General features: G+C 49.3%; 2 protein-coding genes across 4 annotated transcripts in view; both read right to left on the bottom strand.

The window, feature by feature from the left end:
- The window catches only part of GRASP (general receptor for phosphoinositides 1 associated scaffold protein), a 6,884-nt gene extending 5,480 nt beyond the window's left edge, over positions 1 to 1,404 (bottom strand). The window contains exon 1 of the mRNA XM_006904576.3: positions 1,104 to 1,404. Within this exon, the coding sequence (XP_006904638.1) occupies positions 1,104 to 1,346 (243 nt within the window). The 5' untranslated portion in view covers positions 1,347 to 1,404. The remainder of the gene's footprint in view (positions 1 to 1,103) is intronic.
- A 7,168-nt stretch (positions 1,405 to 8,572) lies between these two features.
- Positions 8,573 to 17,008, bottom strand: part of ACVR1B (activin A receptor type 1B) — a 29,632-nt gene continuing 21,196 nt past the window's right edge. For all 3 annotated transcript variants that reach the window (XM_015588630.2, XM_006904577.3, XM_015588637.2), the window contains 3 exons: positions 15,773 to 15,897; positions 13,250 to 13,380; positions 8,573 to 11,737 (listed from right to left, as the gene is read on the bottom strand). In XM_015588630.2, coding sequence (XP_015444116.1) covers positions 11,612 to 11,737; positions 13,250 to 13,380; positions 15,773 to 15,897 — 382 coding nt within the window. In that variant the 3' untranslated portion in view covers positions 8,573 to 11,611. The remainder of the gene's footprint in view (positions 11,738 to 13,249; positions 13,381 to 15,772; positions 15,898 to 17,008) is intronic.

A 17,008-nucleotide genomic window follows, 5' to 3' on the forward strand; every position in this document is an offset into this window, starting at 1 on the left:
CCCGCCCCCACCCTCACCCCAGACTGCCCCAAGGCTGGGAAGAGAAGGGAACCCTCTTTCTCTAGAACCAAAGATTGGCCTTAGGGGTGGGGACAGCTCCCAAATGGGACCGGGCAGCATAGAGAGAGAGAGAGACCCCTTTGTCTTTCCAACCTATTTTCATAAAATGCAAATTCTCAACAAGCTGTTCATTGTGTGGGGGGGAGCCAAGGGCCAGGGGAGGAGGAGAGGGCTGAGTGAGGAAAGGCCACCAGCCCCCCTCTCTTTAACCTAGGTCTTGCGTTCCCCCTTCTGAGAGCTCGGATCTCCCTCGAGCCAGAGGAAGAGCCCTTGGAGGAAGGGGAGACTCAGAGGGCGGGCGCGGCCCGCATCCTTCCTGCCCTACGGGCGCCTTGCGACCCCTCCCACTGCGTCCGGTCGCGGCTAAAGTTTAGGGAGCGGTGGCCTCGCACTTCGTACCTCAGACGCAGGGCAAGGAGGCAGGCCCCCAGCCCAGGCATCCAAGTGTCCCCTCAGGGGGGCGAGCGATCTCTCCAATGCGGAGCGTCCACCGCCTTCCCTCTCCACCCTAGGCGCTCGGACCTTCCAGTGGTCTGGGCAAGCGGCGAAACCCCAGCCCTTCGCCTCCCGGCTCCAACTGGAAGAGCCCGAGCGAGGAATCCTGGGACCCTCAAGACACCTGGGCACAGGGAGGCGGGGCGCGGGGGCTGCCGGCCAGATGGGCGAGGAGGAGAAGAGGGCGCTGAGGGGTCAGGAGGGAGAGGAGCAGGATGGGGCTGCGGCGTGTGGGGAGCGGAGTGAGAGCCCCAAGACTTGGGTAGCGTGGAGGTGGGGGATGGCCCCGGGTGCAGGAGGCTGCCGCCTTCCGAGGAGAGGGCCGAGGGCACTCAGCAGGTTTCTGAACGTGGCCATGGAGATCAGTGGGCTGGGGAAGAACGAGGGGGATTCGGTGGACTCCGAGTAGAATGTTGTAGGGGTCAGCGGGGGATATTGGGAGTCCGCAGGCACAGGTCGGAGATGTTGCAGGGTTGAGCGGGTCTGGAGAAAGGGGCACCAGGGTACCGAGAGTGGGCGCCGCGGGATTTGGAGAGTGGGGTACTCACCTTTCGGCGAGGCAGGGTGCCCCCGGACACGGCAAGCGCGCGATACAGCTCAGCGGGGTGATAGTCCTCCAGCGCCGCGTACAGCTCGTCCCCGGGGGGCCCAGGGCTGGCGGCAGCGGCAGGGGGACCCCAGGCCGGGGTCCCTGCCGGAGCGACTTCCGAGTCGGGAGCCCGGGTAGCGGGGTCCCGGGCGGCCGCCGCCTCCTCCTTCTGCTGCAGCTTCCTGAGTCGGCGGAGGGTCATGGCTCTGGCGCCCCTCGAAGGCGGCGATAGCTGCTCCGCGCGGAGGGACTGGCAGTGGCTCGGGGATGCCAGCCGGGCGGGTGGCGGGTCGCCTCCTTTTATAGAATCGAAGAGCTGGGCGGACCCGGGAGGGCAAGAGGGGAGCGGCCTCCCGGGGGCCCCGCCCCCAAAGCGACAGGCCCCACCCCCAGAGGGTTGCTACCCGCCGAACCAGGCTGGGGAAAGCCTCAGGGACCCAGCGCTCCAGGAAGGAAAAACCTAGCGGCGGAGGAGGCATCCCTGGACGGTGCCGGGGGCGGGGCGGGGGGTCTCCGTGATATCTGGGGCTGGGGCGCGGGTGTAGGGTGGGGGGTAGTGTCTGTGAAGGGGCTTGTGCGCGAGATTTGGAATTTTGGTAATGGACAGCTTTGGAGACTCGTGTTGGCATCTGGTGGCAGAGGAACAGGTCATTACAGGCAGGTTTGGAGACCCAGGGGAAGATTCTAGGAGATTCTGGGGGCTGCAGGAGACTTTATGCAAGAGAGGAGAGGCAGCGGGGCAGTGCAGGGGGAGGAGGAGGCCCCTGGAGGGAAGAGATGCCCCTGAACTGAATGTGCAGAAGCCCCCAGGGACTGAGAGGGCCCAGGATTTCCCCTTTATACAGCTACCCTAGCAGAGGTGAAAAAGGCTGCCTCTTCTTCCCAAGTCAAGGGGAAAGGGAAGTGGCGGAAACCCAGAAGGCAGTGGGTTTACTGGCCTTTCCCCTCGGAGGGGCAGGAGTGGTCCCTCTGCGAAAACCCTCTCCTCAGCTCCTGATATTGGAGGTCAGATAACCCCTTTCCCAGAAGACAGATTCTTACCATGGGGTCGACTCATGGAGAAGGGGATATACCTGAGCTGAGAAGGTGCTCAGGGTTGGGGGGTGTGCTCAGCCATTCTTTGACCCTGTGTTAGGGCCCATCCCTAAGGCTGTGTTACTGTGGCTGCCAGGCCATGAGAGAGGTGGGGAAGGCCCAGCTGGAGTCTGTCATCAATGGTGCCTGAATAAGAAGTGAGAGGAGGAAGTGGAAGGCCAGGCCATGTGTCTGAAGAGTGGCTAGCCACCACAGGACGTCAGCACCACAACTGAGGGCTCCAAGTCCCGACATCAGCCACTAAACAGAGGCGTGGGATGCACTGTTCCCAACTGTCCCCTCCTCCCATCTTCCCAAATCTGTTATGCCTTTATAGCTAACATTCATTGAGCATTTACCATGTGCTGTGCACACTGTTCTGTGCGCACATTTACATACACTAATTAACTCGTTTGGTCCTCATAACAGTATGAAATAGGTATCATTATCATCCCTTACAGATGAGGAAATTGGGGCCCAGAGAAGTTAAGTAACTTGCTCTAGGCTACTCAGTGGCAGAACTGAGATTCAAACCCAGGCAGCCTGGTTCCAGAGCCTGCAATCTAACAGCATGATGATGTCTTCTTCAGTTCTTCATTCAACCGCATTTAAGCCCTGCTCTGTGCCAGGTTCTGGCTAGGCACTGGGGTTCGAGGCTCTTGGTCTGGTAGGGCGTAGTATATGTACATGTGCTGTATTAGACACCTGGCATGAAGAGTACAGAGGGGCAGGTGGTCACATCCACTTGGGGCAACCAGGAAAGGCTTTCTGTCTCCTGTCTATCTCATTCACTGGTCTCTCTGTTCCCTTGCTTCCTTGTCTCCTTGATTTTCTGTTTGTCTCTTCCCCACCCCCAGTCCCCCAGGGCTCTAGCCCTACAGGAGGTGTGGGTGGGAGGGGGTGCTTCTCCACCCCTCAGTGATTATACAAGTCCAGATGGCAGGATGCTTTGTTGGGTGGGGGCAGGGGGTGGATTGGGGACTGTTGGGAGAGAAGAGCTAATTCCCTCAGTGCTTTTCTCTCCCTCCTCCCACTTCTCCCCTTGGCACCACCAAGTGGCCATCAGCTGAAGGGCCGAGGGGGTGTCGGGTGGGGAAACATGGGACTCTATTGTGAAGCATTAGCACAGATGGACCCCTGGACCGTCTGCTGCCTGCTCCCGACAGACAGCATCTGTGCTGGGGTGGGGTGGGGGTGGGGAGGCGAGCGAAGGCAGGAGACGCACTGGTTTCTATCCTCTTCACTCCCGAGCTGATCCCTGAAGGAACCCACAGAAGAGCATCTTGCACGACCTCTTCTGGGAAGGACCACCACCCTACCTATCCCAGAGGGCTACCTGACGTCTCCTTGCCTGAAACCTGGAGAAGTGGATGCCATGGGTGTCACAGCGCCTGTGTTGAGACATTCCTCCTTCGGGCTGAAGTGGAGGCAGACTTGCCCCCAGTATACAGGTCAGTCTGCCTCCCTGCCTCTACCAGAGAAATGAGGGTCACACAAGTTTCTTCCTGCTGCCAAGCAGAGAGCCCCAGAGTAAGGGTGGGCCCAAGAGATGCAATTTCTGTCAGGCTCACTGCATGATTTCCCCAATTACTGGAATTTCAGAGTTGGAAAGGGCCTTGTGGTCCGGAAGGTTACCTTGTAGTCCAAGCCCTCATTTAACGGAGGAGGCAAACTGAAGCCAGGAAGGGAAAGATGGTGGCAGAATAGGAACTAGAACCCACTAGATCCCAGGTTTCCTGACTCCAGAAACTGTTGAATTCAGCTGCAGGTAGCTCCCCTGAGAGCCCAGAGACCCGTGCCTGATTCCTCCTCCTGCTCTCCCCAATTTCTCCAGGAAGATGTTGGGGAGCCCAGGATGCCATGGGATGGTGATGCCCTCTGGTGGTTATGAGTCTCTTGGTGGAAAATTTTCAAACCAGATTGAACGGCTGGTGCTGGACTCTACCTGGAATCCCAGCTGGTTTACAGATCTCCCACAACTCCTCTCCTATCCCAGAGGGTCTGTGTGCCCTCGACGCCAAGCTCTCCTTTAATCACTGGGTTCTGGAATCGCACACGTGTCACAGTTAGGAGGTTGTGTTCGGATCTCAGCCAGTGCTGCCCTGCTGAAGGTGAAATTCATCAGGAGGGCAGACAGGTGGGCTGCCTCAGTGCTGTGACCTCCACACAGCAGACAGTACATGAGGCCCCTAAAGCTTTGCCTTTTCCAACCCCTTCCATGACTTCCTCCTAAGACTGAATTTCGTCTAGCTTCTGTTTTCCTCATCCTATCTTCTGCAGTTCCTTAAAGCTCAGGAAGGTAGAGGGAGCATGCTGCATGTTGCCAGCAACCTCATACTGGGAGACCTCTCCCTCCTTTCTCCTCCCTCTGGGAAGCCTCCTTGCAAAAGCCCAATGGCTCTGGCTCCTTATACATCTACACTCAGCCTGTACCTTATTCCTGAGAGCAAGTCTCTGCCTTTCAGAATGAGCTCCCCAGGTTTGGCTTCCTTTCGCCTCAGCTGCCCTGGCTCCCAGCTCTCAGAATAGGGCTTGGCCGGTGCTGAAGGCACAGACAGCAGGGGCTCAGATAATGGACCAGGCCAAAGTAAGTCCTCTTCTCTTTGGCACAAGCCCTTGCACAGATACCTAACATTTAGCAGTCTCTCATGGAAGAAATGGGAGAGAGCTGGATCTCACCTCTATCGACCTCGTCAAGCTCTAAGGAAGTTGGGGTACTGGGGGAGAGAGTTCCAGAAGCTCAGGACCCTCTGGAATCTCATTCAATGTCAGAACTCTAGCATAGTAATCTTTATCCCAGAACTGGAAGGAATGACTAGTCTGCCACCCAGGCTCCTCTCTGGGTATTGCAGGGGGAGGTGAGAGGGAGAGGGCCTGGGACTCAGCTGGCTCTCTGGTCAGGAATGAGGGGTTGGGCCCTCAGTTGCATGACACTGAGGGAGGCATGGACAGCCGGTGGGCAGCTGACAGGCAGGGAGTGGTTGTTTTTCTTAATGGCTCCTATTGCTCAATAGTTTCCATGGGATAGTGTCTGTGTGTGGTACTTGGGCCCGCAGGAGCCCAGCAGCAGGGGGAATCCATTACAGCCCAAAGACTTGATTCTAGGGGGTCTGGGAGTAGGAGCAAGGCAGATATGGCAGTTTATTTGTGTTTCATATGGGTGGCCTCTGAGTCTAGTCCCACCTAGAGGCCAGGGATTATCTTGTCTCTTGGGGTGGCAAGGTGTCTTCAGCTAGAACATGTTAGACTGGCAGAAGGAAGGGAGGATTACCTCTCCACCTTTCCTTACAGCATCCACGCACCACTCCTAAGACAGAGGGTATGAATTACTTCACCCTGCCTCATTTCAGAACAGGTACAGATAGCTAGGACAGAAAAATGAAAGCTCTTAGGGCCCTAGACTCCCCAGATCTCCACCCTCTCAGCAAACACAGCTGCTCTAGTGGTTCATCCTTGGTTCCCTCTCCCAGGGGAGGGGCCAGCGTTGTACACAGGGCTAACATTCTCCCGTTTACTCCAAATTGGTCAGCTCCCCTCTAAATTCCCTCACCGTTTGCATTTGCTCACACCCCAAACCTGTGCATTCCACCAACTGTCTCTCCCTTTCTTCTAGCTGCTCCTACTACCACCATTGCAATTGCCTCCTAACGTGAGCACTGTGATGATCCCCAAATTCACAGGATCACATCTCTCCCCTGCTTAAAACCCTGCTTTAAATGGACTATTCCCTACATCAGGAATGACAAAAAGGTTTTATGGGACAACTCCATCCACATAAACATGCTGTTGAGAAAATTTTGGGGACCAAGTCCAGACTCAAGAGGAAAAATGACTGTTAGATGAGCACCATCTGGGTTAGCTGTCACGGGGAACTGATGGCATTGGTGGCCCCCAGGATGAAGCCTTGCCTTCTCAGCACGTGACAGCTCCGACAGACTCCCTCATTGCACCCCTGGCTCCCTTGCTTTAGCCATACTGAATATCTGTGGTTCCTGAATGGTGGCACATTCTTTTTAACTAAAACCCGCTCCTCTCCCCAATCAGCAGGCCAATGGCTACTCCAAAATAGATATCACCTGTCTTGATCCCAACCTCCTGTCTGTGCTGTGTTCCCAGGGCATTCTGTGTCTACCCCTCTCATAGCACCTTTCTCAATCCATTGTAGTTATCTCTTTACTAGTCCATTCCACCAGCTAGGGAACCCCTGGAGGGCAGGGACCCATCCTTTATTTCCCTAGGCACCTCATCTGTGCTTCCATGACATGTTATGTATTGCTCTGTAATGGGACTTGCCAAACTCTGACTTATTGTCCTCTCTGTTCTGAAGAGCAGGGACCAGATTGTTCAACTTTGTGTTCTGCCTACTGCTTTACACACTAAGGTTACTCAATAAACACTTATTATTGAATAATAATCTATTTAGAGCCTAGTCTTTCCAATTGTTTCTTAAATCTTCCTACCCCATTAGCCCCTGTCCTTGGCTTCCAAGGAGCATTCCCTGACAGACCCAGGTCTATATGCCACAGTCCTTAAATCCCATCCACCCTGACCATGGGATGCCCACCAACTTTCAGCTGGGTATGGTGCCAGTTGTTTGGTCAAACACCAATCTGGAGGTTGCTGTGAAGGTATGTTTTAGATGTGATTAACATTTAAATGAGCAGAGTTTGAGGAAAGCAGATTATCCTCCCTAATGTGGATGGGCTGGCTTCATCCAATCAGGTGAAAGCTTTAAAAGACTGAGGTCCCCTGAGGAAGAAGGAATTCCACCTCCAGACTGCCTTCAGACACAAGATGCAACATCAGTTCTTCCCTGGCTCTCTAGCTTGTCAGCCTGATTTCTACTTGCCAGCCCCCACAATTGAGTCAGTTCCTTAAAATATGTCTCTATCCACCCATCTTATTGGTTCTCTTTCTCTGGAGAACCCTAACACACCATTCTTGCCTTGATCCAAAGACTTCTCCCCTCCTGCCACCTTCATCCTGCATCCGTCATATGTTCCTGAGTGTCTCTTGAACACTGTTACTCTCTCTCTTAATTTTGTTTTGGCGGTATTTAGCAAGTGTCTTCCAGACTGCAGAGATCAGAAGACACGGCCTAGGGTGACAGAAATTTAAAATGTGTGAAACAAAAACCCAAGTGATAACACCATTTAGATGAATTCAAGTATCCTGTCATGGGCCTTACAAAGGTGAAACACTGTTAGTAATCTTCAAGCAGAGAGCGACCAGCATGCGGGAAGTATGCGGAACCATAGAGACTGGACACAGGCTAAAGACCCACAGTCTGTAAGCAGACATCCCAAACCCAAGGTCTTTTCCACTCTTGAGCTACATTTATTTGATTTATTAGCAACTTACTTGACTTCTCAAACCCTCAATTTCCTAATCCATAAAGAGAGGATGGTAATGCCCACCTCATACGCTGTTTTAGGATTAAAAGTTAAAATACGTAAAGCAAATTTTGGCACATTGCTTTAGCCCACGGTAAGTTTTTGGTATTTGCTAATATTAACTGAAGAAACTCTAAGCTTTGCCAGATCCATGATAACATGACAGCTGCCTTCAAGTATTTTAAGGGACCTTATATGGAAGAGAGAAAGCGCTCTGAATCGCCTGTGGATAGAAGTCACATGGAGGTTGCCTGGTTCTCCATAGGAGCTTTCTACAGAGCAGAGGGCCAGCAGGTGGAAGTTTGTAGTCTTGAGTGTCGCAGCACAGGCCTGCAACCTTGTGGCAGGAATCCTGCGTGGAGTCAAGTGCCTCGTGGGTGGTAGATTAGGCGACCTCTAGGGTCCCATCTAAACACAAGATTCTAAGATTCTAGGACTTTTATCCCAGTTCCCTCAGCTTTGAGATTGAGAGGCATTCGCAGCTACCCCCCACAATGAAAATACCAGAGGACCCACTGGAGACTCTCATATCAAAGTCACCTAAGCATGCCCAAATTCACATTTATACTCTGACATAGGAGGAAGCAAAAATCGAGGCAAGCAAAAACCTGGATAGTTAGGCTGCCCTTAAGACCAAGTGATTTGTGACTAAGCAGGATCAAGACCCTCTTTTGTATAAAGAGAACAATGCTAAAAGACAAAACAAAGCCCAAGAAAAGGTATTCAGTGTCTTCTGATCCCTCTCACATGCCAGGCCCTCCTCTACGAAACACAGAGGAACAGTCGGAGACCCAACTTGAGCAGATCAGCCCCTCTTCTGATGTGACCTGCTGCGTGTTGACAACACACCCCAGCAGGTGGGAGGGTAGAAACACTACCTTAGAACATCTGCCTGTGCCCAACTCCCCCTGACAACAGCTGGGGGCAGTCCACAGATGGAAAAGAGACAGCACCAGAACAGCTCTGTGAATAAAACTTTAATAATGTACAGCAGAAATTGGACAGGCTCATTCTTATATTAAAACAAAAGATTTCCTATATTACAACTTATTTACATTTGCATACTGAAGAGGTAAAGTGTCTAAGTGGCTATTTTACAGTCCTTTCTAATAAAATGTACAAAAACAAACAGAAGTACCGAGAATGCCGTTCGGGGGCCTTGATGGCGACAATAAGAACGGGCTTGGACTTGGTCTGTGAATCCAGAGGTGCAGGTAGCCCTAAGGATCAGGGTTGGCCTCAGGGCCAAACAGCACGCTTCAGGCTGTAGTTTCTCCCCAACTCTCTAACTCCTGGTGTTGAGTGGTGGGGGTGAAGGTGAGAGCTTCCCAAAAAACTGCTCAGTCTTCCCCTGGAGGAGCTGGACTTGTCCGTGGTGAGGACAGGAGGGCCACCTGGGGAGTGGCTAGTGGCTTGGGAATCCCTGGGTTGAGGAGTGTTGGCAGATCCCAGAGGCTGGTTGTGAAAGGGACACAGGAGTCTAATTCCTGTTACCACCTAGAACCCGCCAGGTTCTGCTGCAGGGTGGAGAGGTGGGGGGTCCACAGGGGTGGAGAAAGAAGGTCCCCCTGATGACAATTGGTATTCAAGGGAAAGTAATCAGTAGCCAGTAAATTGGCCCAAAAGGTTAGGGGAAGATCTCCTTTAACACAAGGAAAGAGGCAATACATCAGGAAAATAAATAGGAAGGCCAGGGCATAGGGGAAACATGTAAGCAGGGAGAGGGCTCTCCCCCTCCTCCACAAGCTTTGGCAGAGAATCGCTGGGCTGGAGGCAGGGGTGCTCTGAGGCTGCATCCATAACATGCTCCCCTGGGGGCAGGAGGGGGCTCAGAATGAATGCAGTGATTGGGCTCTCATGCCCACCACCGGTCTCTTTGGTGTGTAGGAGGGGCATCCTTGCTCCTTGGTGGTCTTCTATAAGAGCAATCATTCCAGGCTCAAAAGGCTCTCAGAACCAACTACTGTATGAAAACTTCTGGTTTCAAAACAGGCATCCACTAACTTGGATCAGCTCCTTCTTCAGTGCTCCAAGAGTAGGACCCAAGCCTGTCTTGTTCACAGCTGCACTGGCAGTGCCTGGCGCGACGCCGGGCACCCAGCAGGCACTCAACAAACATTTGTTGAATAAATGCCTGGGGGAGGAGAAGGTGCAACCAGCTGGACAATGCACAAAAAGCTGGGGCCCCAGCACAAAAACCGCTTATAGAATAGGCAGGGTCGGGGGACAAAGCTCAAGAGAGACTAACTCCCGGGGCAAGGAGGAACTCTCACTGCTGGGTGGGAACAGGCTCAGGTATAAGGACAGACATTTCCAGTGTGATTGAGCTATGTGCGTATGATTGAAGCATTTTTGTGTGTGTGTGGTTATTTTTGTAGGGATTTCTTTAAAAACAAATAGATTGAGAGGTAATCATCACATAGAGATGGTTTTCCTTTTATAAAAACTTAATATTAAAAAAAGTTAAAATCCAGACCCTCCCAATAAAATTAAAAACAAAACAAAACAAAACAAAAACCTAAAACCACTCCAGTTAAAAGTTATGGCTTCAAAGTTATTATATACCTAAGATATGCTGACCAAACCACCACCCACAACCGTGCTTCTAGACATCGTTAAATACTACACTCAGGTTAAATATCAGGTTCAGCTCAGGCTGTTCCCTTTAGAAGGGCCCCTGAAGTGGGTGCAAGCCTTATATCTTCCCTCCACCGTAATCAGATAATCCAGTAAAAGACCCATGCAGATGCCTCCCTCCCACCCCTATTCCCTCCCCATTCTTTGCCCCCCTTTCCTTTCCCCACCCTAAACCTACCACCAAAAATATACACTGCTGTTTCCAGAATCTGGGATGTGAAAGACAGATGTGACATTCCAATCTGAGTCCCAAGATCTGGGCTTCAAATTCCTTGGGCCTTCCTTGATGTTGCCGAGTCTGATGCCCTGGGCTGGCTCATTTCCCACGGTTGCCACTGACTACAACACCCGAGACTTCCACTAAGATGCTTTCCCTGCCCGCCCTACCCCTCCTTCACATTTGGACCCAAAAGCCTCGCCTGCCATGGACAACTGGGCCAGCTTTGGTTCCGGTCTGAAATGGAGAGGGAGAGCTGTGCTGACATAAGGTGGGCAGAGCAGCCTGCTGGGAAGGGAGGACAACCGTGGCTCAGGGTTCCAGGGAGTGGGGGAAGAAAGGGAGACCTCCGAGAAGGGCACCAGGACACAAGACACTGCTCACTACTGAACAGAGGCACCAGCACGCAGAGACGGCATGACAACCACACCCCTGACCTGCACATGCACCAAAAGCTCAAGCAGGGAAGTACGCACCTATAGACACACACATACACACATACACACACATACATACACACACACACACACACACACACACACGTTTAAGGGCATGGCACGAACCAGGCACAACAGAGGACGCACCTCGGCACATGCACACACGGCTGGACAGACAGGCGGCAGATTTTGCCTCCACTGGCAGTCCCTCCAGATGTCCGTGCGAGGGCGGAGCACGGGGCCCACAGCTGCCTGTGAGAGGGGCTGCACTTCTGGTTCCTCTGGGCCATCTCGATGGGCTGGAGTTGCTCCCTGGAGGAAAATCCTCAGTGCTACCTAGCACTGGCAACATTCGGCTTCGCCTGGGCCCTCCCAGGCTTCCCCGGCACCACTCCTGGCTATCGGCCAGATGCACTGGGTTTTGCGGGACTTCCCGCTACAACCAGTTTGAGTTGTGGCACTGAGTTCTCCATACCATTCGCTCTCAGAGTCTCCATGCCATCAGGAGGTAAATATAAAAGGTGTCTGTGTCTCAAACCCAACGTGAGAGTGAGCAGGTCTCCTGGGCTCTGTCCCTCTTGCAGGCCAGGGCTTCTGACCAGAGGGCTGGGCAGAAACGAGAGGTAGGCCTCCATCGTACGCTCAACATGGCAGCTCTGTGTATAGTCCTTGCTGCGCAGGGTTGTTGTGTAGGGGGAGTGGAACAGGGTTAGATCTTCACATCTTCCTGCACGCTGAGCTGGGAAAGGGTCTTCTTAATACGCAGAGCAGTCAGGCGGGCCGCGCCGTTGGCATACCAACACTCCCGCATCATCTTCCCCATCACTCGTAACGCCTGCACAGAGACCAGAGGGTGTCAATTTGACCCTGCCCTGTGGAAGCCTTTCTGGTCCCTAGGCTCTTCCTCATTTCTCAGTGCAGTCCATCAAAATCTCCTCTCCCCCTAGGAAAATGCTCTGCAACATACTTCTCCCCTTGGCGCACCCTTCCTTAAGGGACAGGTTGTGCAGGCAAAAGGAGAAAGCTGCATCCTGAAGAGGGGAGACCCTCTCTGCAAGAACAGTCGGCCATTCCCCATCATCTGGGTAATCTTGAAAGAAATATCCACAACAGACTGCGATCTGAAAATCATTTGTCAGGTTTGACTGTTTACTCATTGTTCTTTTAAAAAAGCAGCATATGAACCAGGGATACACCTTGGCAGGTGCACACACTGGCTGTAATCCCACGGTTCGTATGCAGAGATTGGGGGAGGGGCATGGTGAAGAAGTAGGAAAGCAGCCCCTGAAAGCCTGAAAGCATCTTGTCAGGGGCAGAACGCTACACTGCCATTGCCAGGACGACATAGGCGACCACTATGGTAGGGCCAAGAGGTGACATGGAAGGTCACCTATGGACTGTGCTGATTGTTGAGGGCTATAAAGTTCCTCAATTGCTGCCCTAGGCCGGTGGTTTTCAAAATTCTGTGTAACAGTGGAACCTATTTGTCTAAGTTGAATCCCAACATGTAAACAGCACTGACTGAAGAGGGAGTGGGGGAGGGCAGTAAAACCAGCTCTTCCAGTTTCGCACTCACTCTCTGAAGTATACCTAACCTGGGGATTCCCAGGAACATTTTGGAAAGTGCTGCTCTACTAAGCAATGAGAAGGCATCACCTAAAATGTGAACTAAGTAGTTTTGCTCTTCAATGCAGAAACGCCCTCTAGTGGTTATACTCCTTAAAAGCAGAGCCCTGAGGGAAAAGGAGGCCCACATGCACTTAGCCAGGCAAACCCTCAAGACTTTAAGAACAATGTTTATTAGGAACCTGTATCATAAATTAGTCCTCATATCAACTCTTTCTACCAAATGTTGTCCCCTTCCCACTTCATCTGCCATCTCTTCCAAATTCAAATTCTCTCCCCTCTCCTCTCTTCTGAGTTGTTAGAAAGGCCACCTCTCTCACAGACATGTTCTCACTAAGTCCAGTCCCTTATTCTATACCCTTCATGGAGGCTTCTTCTTCACTCAGCCATAGTGCTTGGCTCACCCTTGTGGCTCCACAGCCACTTTTCTAGTTAGACAGGTCTATTTGCTCCTGCTCGCTTTTTGTTTCTGTCTCTTGCCCACCTCTCTCATCTGTGCCTGGAGACCAACTCTTTTTCTTCCACTAGTCTGTCCATTCCAAAGGAGACCAGACAGTGCCCAGGACAAGGGACTGTGGCCCCTCAGGGCTTAGTGTGTAACAGCACATAGTGGTATATCATAAGTGACACTCGGCAGTACCCTTGGAGTTGGACCTACTGTCAAGTAAGATAGAGAAATCAGGCAAATGGAAAAGCAGCCCAGGCAGGGGGAGCTTCCTACCTCATAACTCTGCCACCAGTTGGGGATGTTGGGACGTAGCTTCTGGTCGCAAACGACCTTTCGCATTTCCTCAATAGAAGGGTCAGAGGGCACTAAGTCATAATATGGCAGCTGATATTCTTCATGGACTCCTAGGAGAAAAAAAAGTTCACCTGAGTTGCCAATAGAAGGAAGAGATTACTCAAAAGCCAGTGAGAACCACCACACTGTGATCTGCAAATACTACTTCCCACTAAGAGGATCTAGGGCTCTCTGGAGAGCTTGGCTGATCTGGATATAGAGCAAGAAGTACACGAGATTAGCCAGGGACATCTTTTTCATACCAAAACACAAGAAAACTATCAAAGACTACTGAGGTTAAGTCAAAAGGCACTAACTTGAAAAGCTGCCAACTAGCCAGAGATGAGAATATTTAAGCAACAGTAAGACTAACTAATAACTTCAATGAAAATATTTAAAACCCACCAGTTCATAATGATACTAAACAACATCAACAACAAAGAAACCCCCAAAACCTCAGTCACTTTTGTAGGATAACAGTGAACAAACTCATTATTTTGAAAAATGGTAAATAAATAAAAGTCAAGTATTTTTCCTGTCTTTCTTATTTAAATTATACATCTTGGTAACCAGAGACAATTAAGGATAAGTTTCTCTTCCAAATCTAGCTAATACATGAAGATTGACAGAATCATAATATTGGCATTTTTCAATCTTAATAAATTTGGATTTGGACAATGATCATCGATGGCTGTTAACTTCACAAAGAAAGAGAACATTATGCACCTTGTAACAGAAGGATTTTTTGGGGGGTGGGTGGGAATATATATACTAGTCTTAAATCTAACTATTATAGGAAACAAGAGAACATATGAACTCCATGAAAAGGCAATCAGCAAAACCTAGACAGGAAAACTTTATAAGACAAATGACTGGATTCTCCAATTAAAAACCGTGGAAGAAAAAAATGGAGGTGAAACTTACAGATTATGAGACTTAAGAGGTACATCAATCAACTGCAATGGATGAACATTATTTGAACTCTGATTCAAACAAACTGTTTTTAAAAAATTTAGGAAAAAATTGGGGAACTCTTAACACTGATGTTAAATGACATCAAGAATTAATGTTCATTTTTTAGTGTGATACGAGTATATTTTTGAGGTCCTTATCTTTTAGACCTACCAAACTGAAATATTTTCCATAATAAAAAGTTAATTTAAAAAATCCAGTATAGCTTTCTCATGGCCTTTTCCAGGAAAAACTTGAGCTAATAGGAGAGATTTTTAAACAGAATCTGACTTAGTAATTATCTAAGGGGTAGTTAAGAGCTTAAGCTCTGGCCTCAGTCTGCCAAAATTTGAATCCTAGTTTCATTAGCTGTGTGACCTTGGACGAACTACCTAATCTCTCTGTGATAAATTTTCTTCAACTGCAAAATGGTGACAGTTATAGAACCCACTTTCCGGGTATAAGTTTGTAACAAAGATTAAATAAGTTTATATATAACAAGTGGTGTTAGCATTATTAATATACACTTAGCCTAAATTTATAATTGATATGAGGAAGAAAAAAATTAACTCATTCAGTTTAAGACCTGTGTGACCAGATTTTTTAAAATCTGTTCTTATATAATGATCAAAATTTAAGATGTATAATTCCATGAATAATACCTGGGTGCCCTCTCCCTAAGTTGGGTCTTTCCAAAAATACCATAAATGGAAAAAGGCAATAATACAGAAAAGGGTTCTGCTGGAAGACTAACCAGTTCTTTTTAATTAATTTAATTTACTCACCTTCCACTGACATGGAATCACTTACATCTAAGATAAATGGCTGAGGGCAGGGTTCTTGAACTTGATCACGTGGCAGAATACTTGAAAGTCATTGTAAAATACTGATGTACTAAGCTGATGAAAAAAAATGTTTTCTGCTATATCTGATACTACCTTTCACTGGATTCTGACATGGATGAGCAATTGCAAATTTGGAATTAAATCTTTGGAAGATTTAAGAAAAAAAATACAGGAGAAAAAAGCTCATTTTGAGAAAATTCTATGCATTAAGCTTTCTCCTAAAAATTGAGAAATTACCACTATTATCCTATCAAGGAAACCCTATGTTCCCCAGGAATGTAGCTTGAGAGCCAGTATGTTAGCATATACTGCCTCCTATGTAAAGGAGACTCCTGTATTAGTCCTGTGCTATTCCCACTCAGGCTTTCTCAACCTCCACAAACCAATAAAAACAATGTGTTAAAAAAAAAAGCCAACTGAACCTCCAAAATGGTTATCGCAATGTACAACACTATTTTAGAAACTGGTCTAAAGAGTAAACACACCCTTTGCATAACTGCCTCCAAGGTTCCCTTATCTTTGATGAGAACCCTAAGTGTCATGTGCTCTGACACTAGGCATCCAACAGGTTGTAAAAAGAAAGAAGGCAGTAGAACACCAACACCCTCGGTAATCCAGCATCCTGAACTGGGAGGCAGGAGCAAGAGAAGGCAGAAAAGAAAGGTACCTCCAGAATTGCATCTTCGGGCAATCTCCCAATATACAAGTCCAAGGGCATAGATATCAGCACATTTAAAGGAGTCAAAGTGCTTCATGTTAATGGTTTCATCAAGTACTTCAGGGGCCATGTATCTACAACAGCAAAAGAAACATGATCATGCACAGAAAAAGATGACTTCTCTACTTATTGATTCAGAGGCCCTCTGAATAGTGGCAAGCATCACCCCAAGACAGCCCCTTGGCGAGGAGGAAGAGATCAATTCTCTTTGTTGCAACTCCCATGTGTTTTGGATTTGAATCTAAATACTTCAGAGTAAGTTTGATGATACTAGGCTACTCTTATTTGTATTGCTACTTTTTAACCATCAAGATTTACTTTTAGCATGTTTTGATTTCTTGGCAAAGGTACTTGTACTGTGGGCCATAGGGCAGTTAGTAGTACATAAAATCTGATTGCTACAAAGGTCTTGGACTTTGTTAAATGTAACCACAGGAATGGGCTGACATTAAATGTCCTTCTGCACTTCTGTTATCTAACCTGATTACAGATATGTGAAAATTCATTCCAGATAGTCATCAATGTACCCCTCAGCTAATTAGTACTACTCTAGCCACTCCCCTCCACATATACAGTAAGGAAAATTAGGGGATCACCTCCGGCCTCACACTTTGGGGCCTAGGTCATTCATTCAGGTCAAAGGGAAAAAACACGATTCAGTGAAATGCACTGAGATTCAGCAGAAAAACAGACCTCCTGTTCCATCCTATTAAAAGACAATTCCATTCACAACTCATGAAGTCAATCTGCAATCACAATTCCTTAGTCCTTATTTCACTTCTGTATGAAGCGGGAAGCAGGCCTATAATCCTGGGGGTGCCCTAATCTCCACTCTAGATTACCTCTGCTCTGGCTTGGCAAACCTGCTCTCTAAACCCCAAGCAAAACATGCTTCCTGCCTCCCCGGGGGTCTCTACACAAGCCATCCCTTTGGACAGCAACATTTCCCTCTTCCCACAGGCAAGTCCGGTGCCTATGCGCCCTCCAAATCTTGTTCCAGATTCTCTTTCTCTGCTGCTCTCCACTACCCAACACCACCAACAACTATGTGTATACAGTTCTATGGAGCTGTGCTCTTGGCACTTATATCTGTTAGATGTAACCGTGTAGCTTTCCAGTGTGGGGAGTGGGTGTTCTACTTTCTGCTGTCTGAGAGCAAGGATTACACCTCTTTTTTCTACACCT

This window comes from Pteropus alecto, unplaced genomic scaffold, assembly GCF_000325575.1.
Source record: "Pteropus alecto unplaced genomic scaffold, ASM32557v1 scaffold220, whole genome shotgun sequence".
Classification (NCBI taxonomy): Eukaryota; Metazoa; Chordata; class Mammalia; order Chiroptera; family Pteropodidae; genus Pteropus; species Pteropus alecto.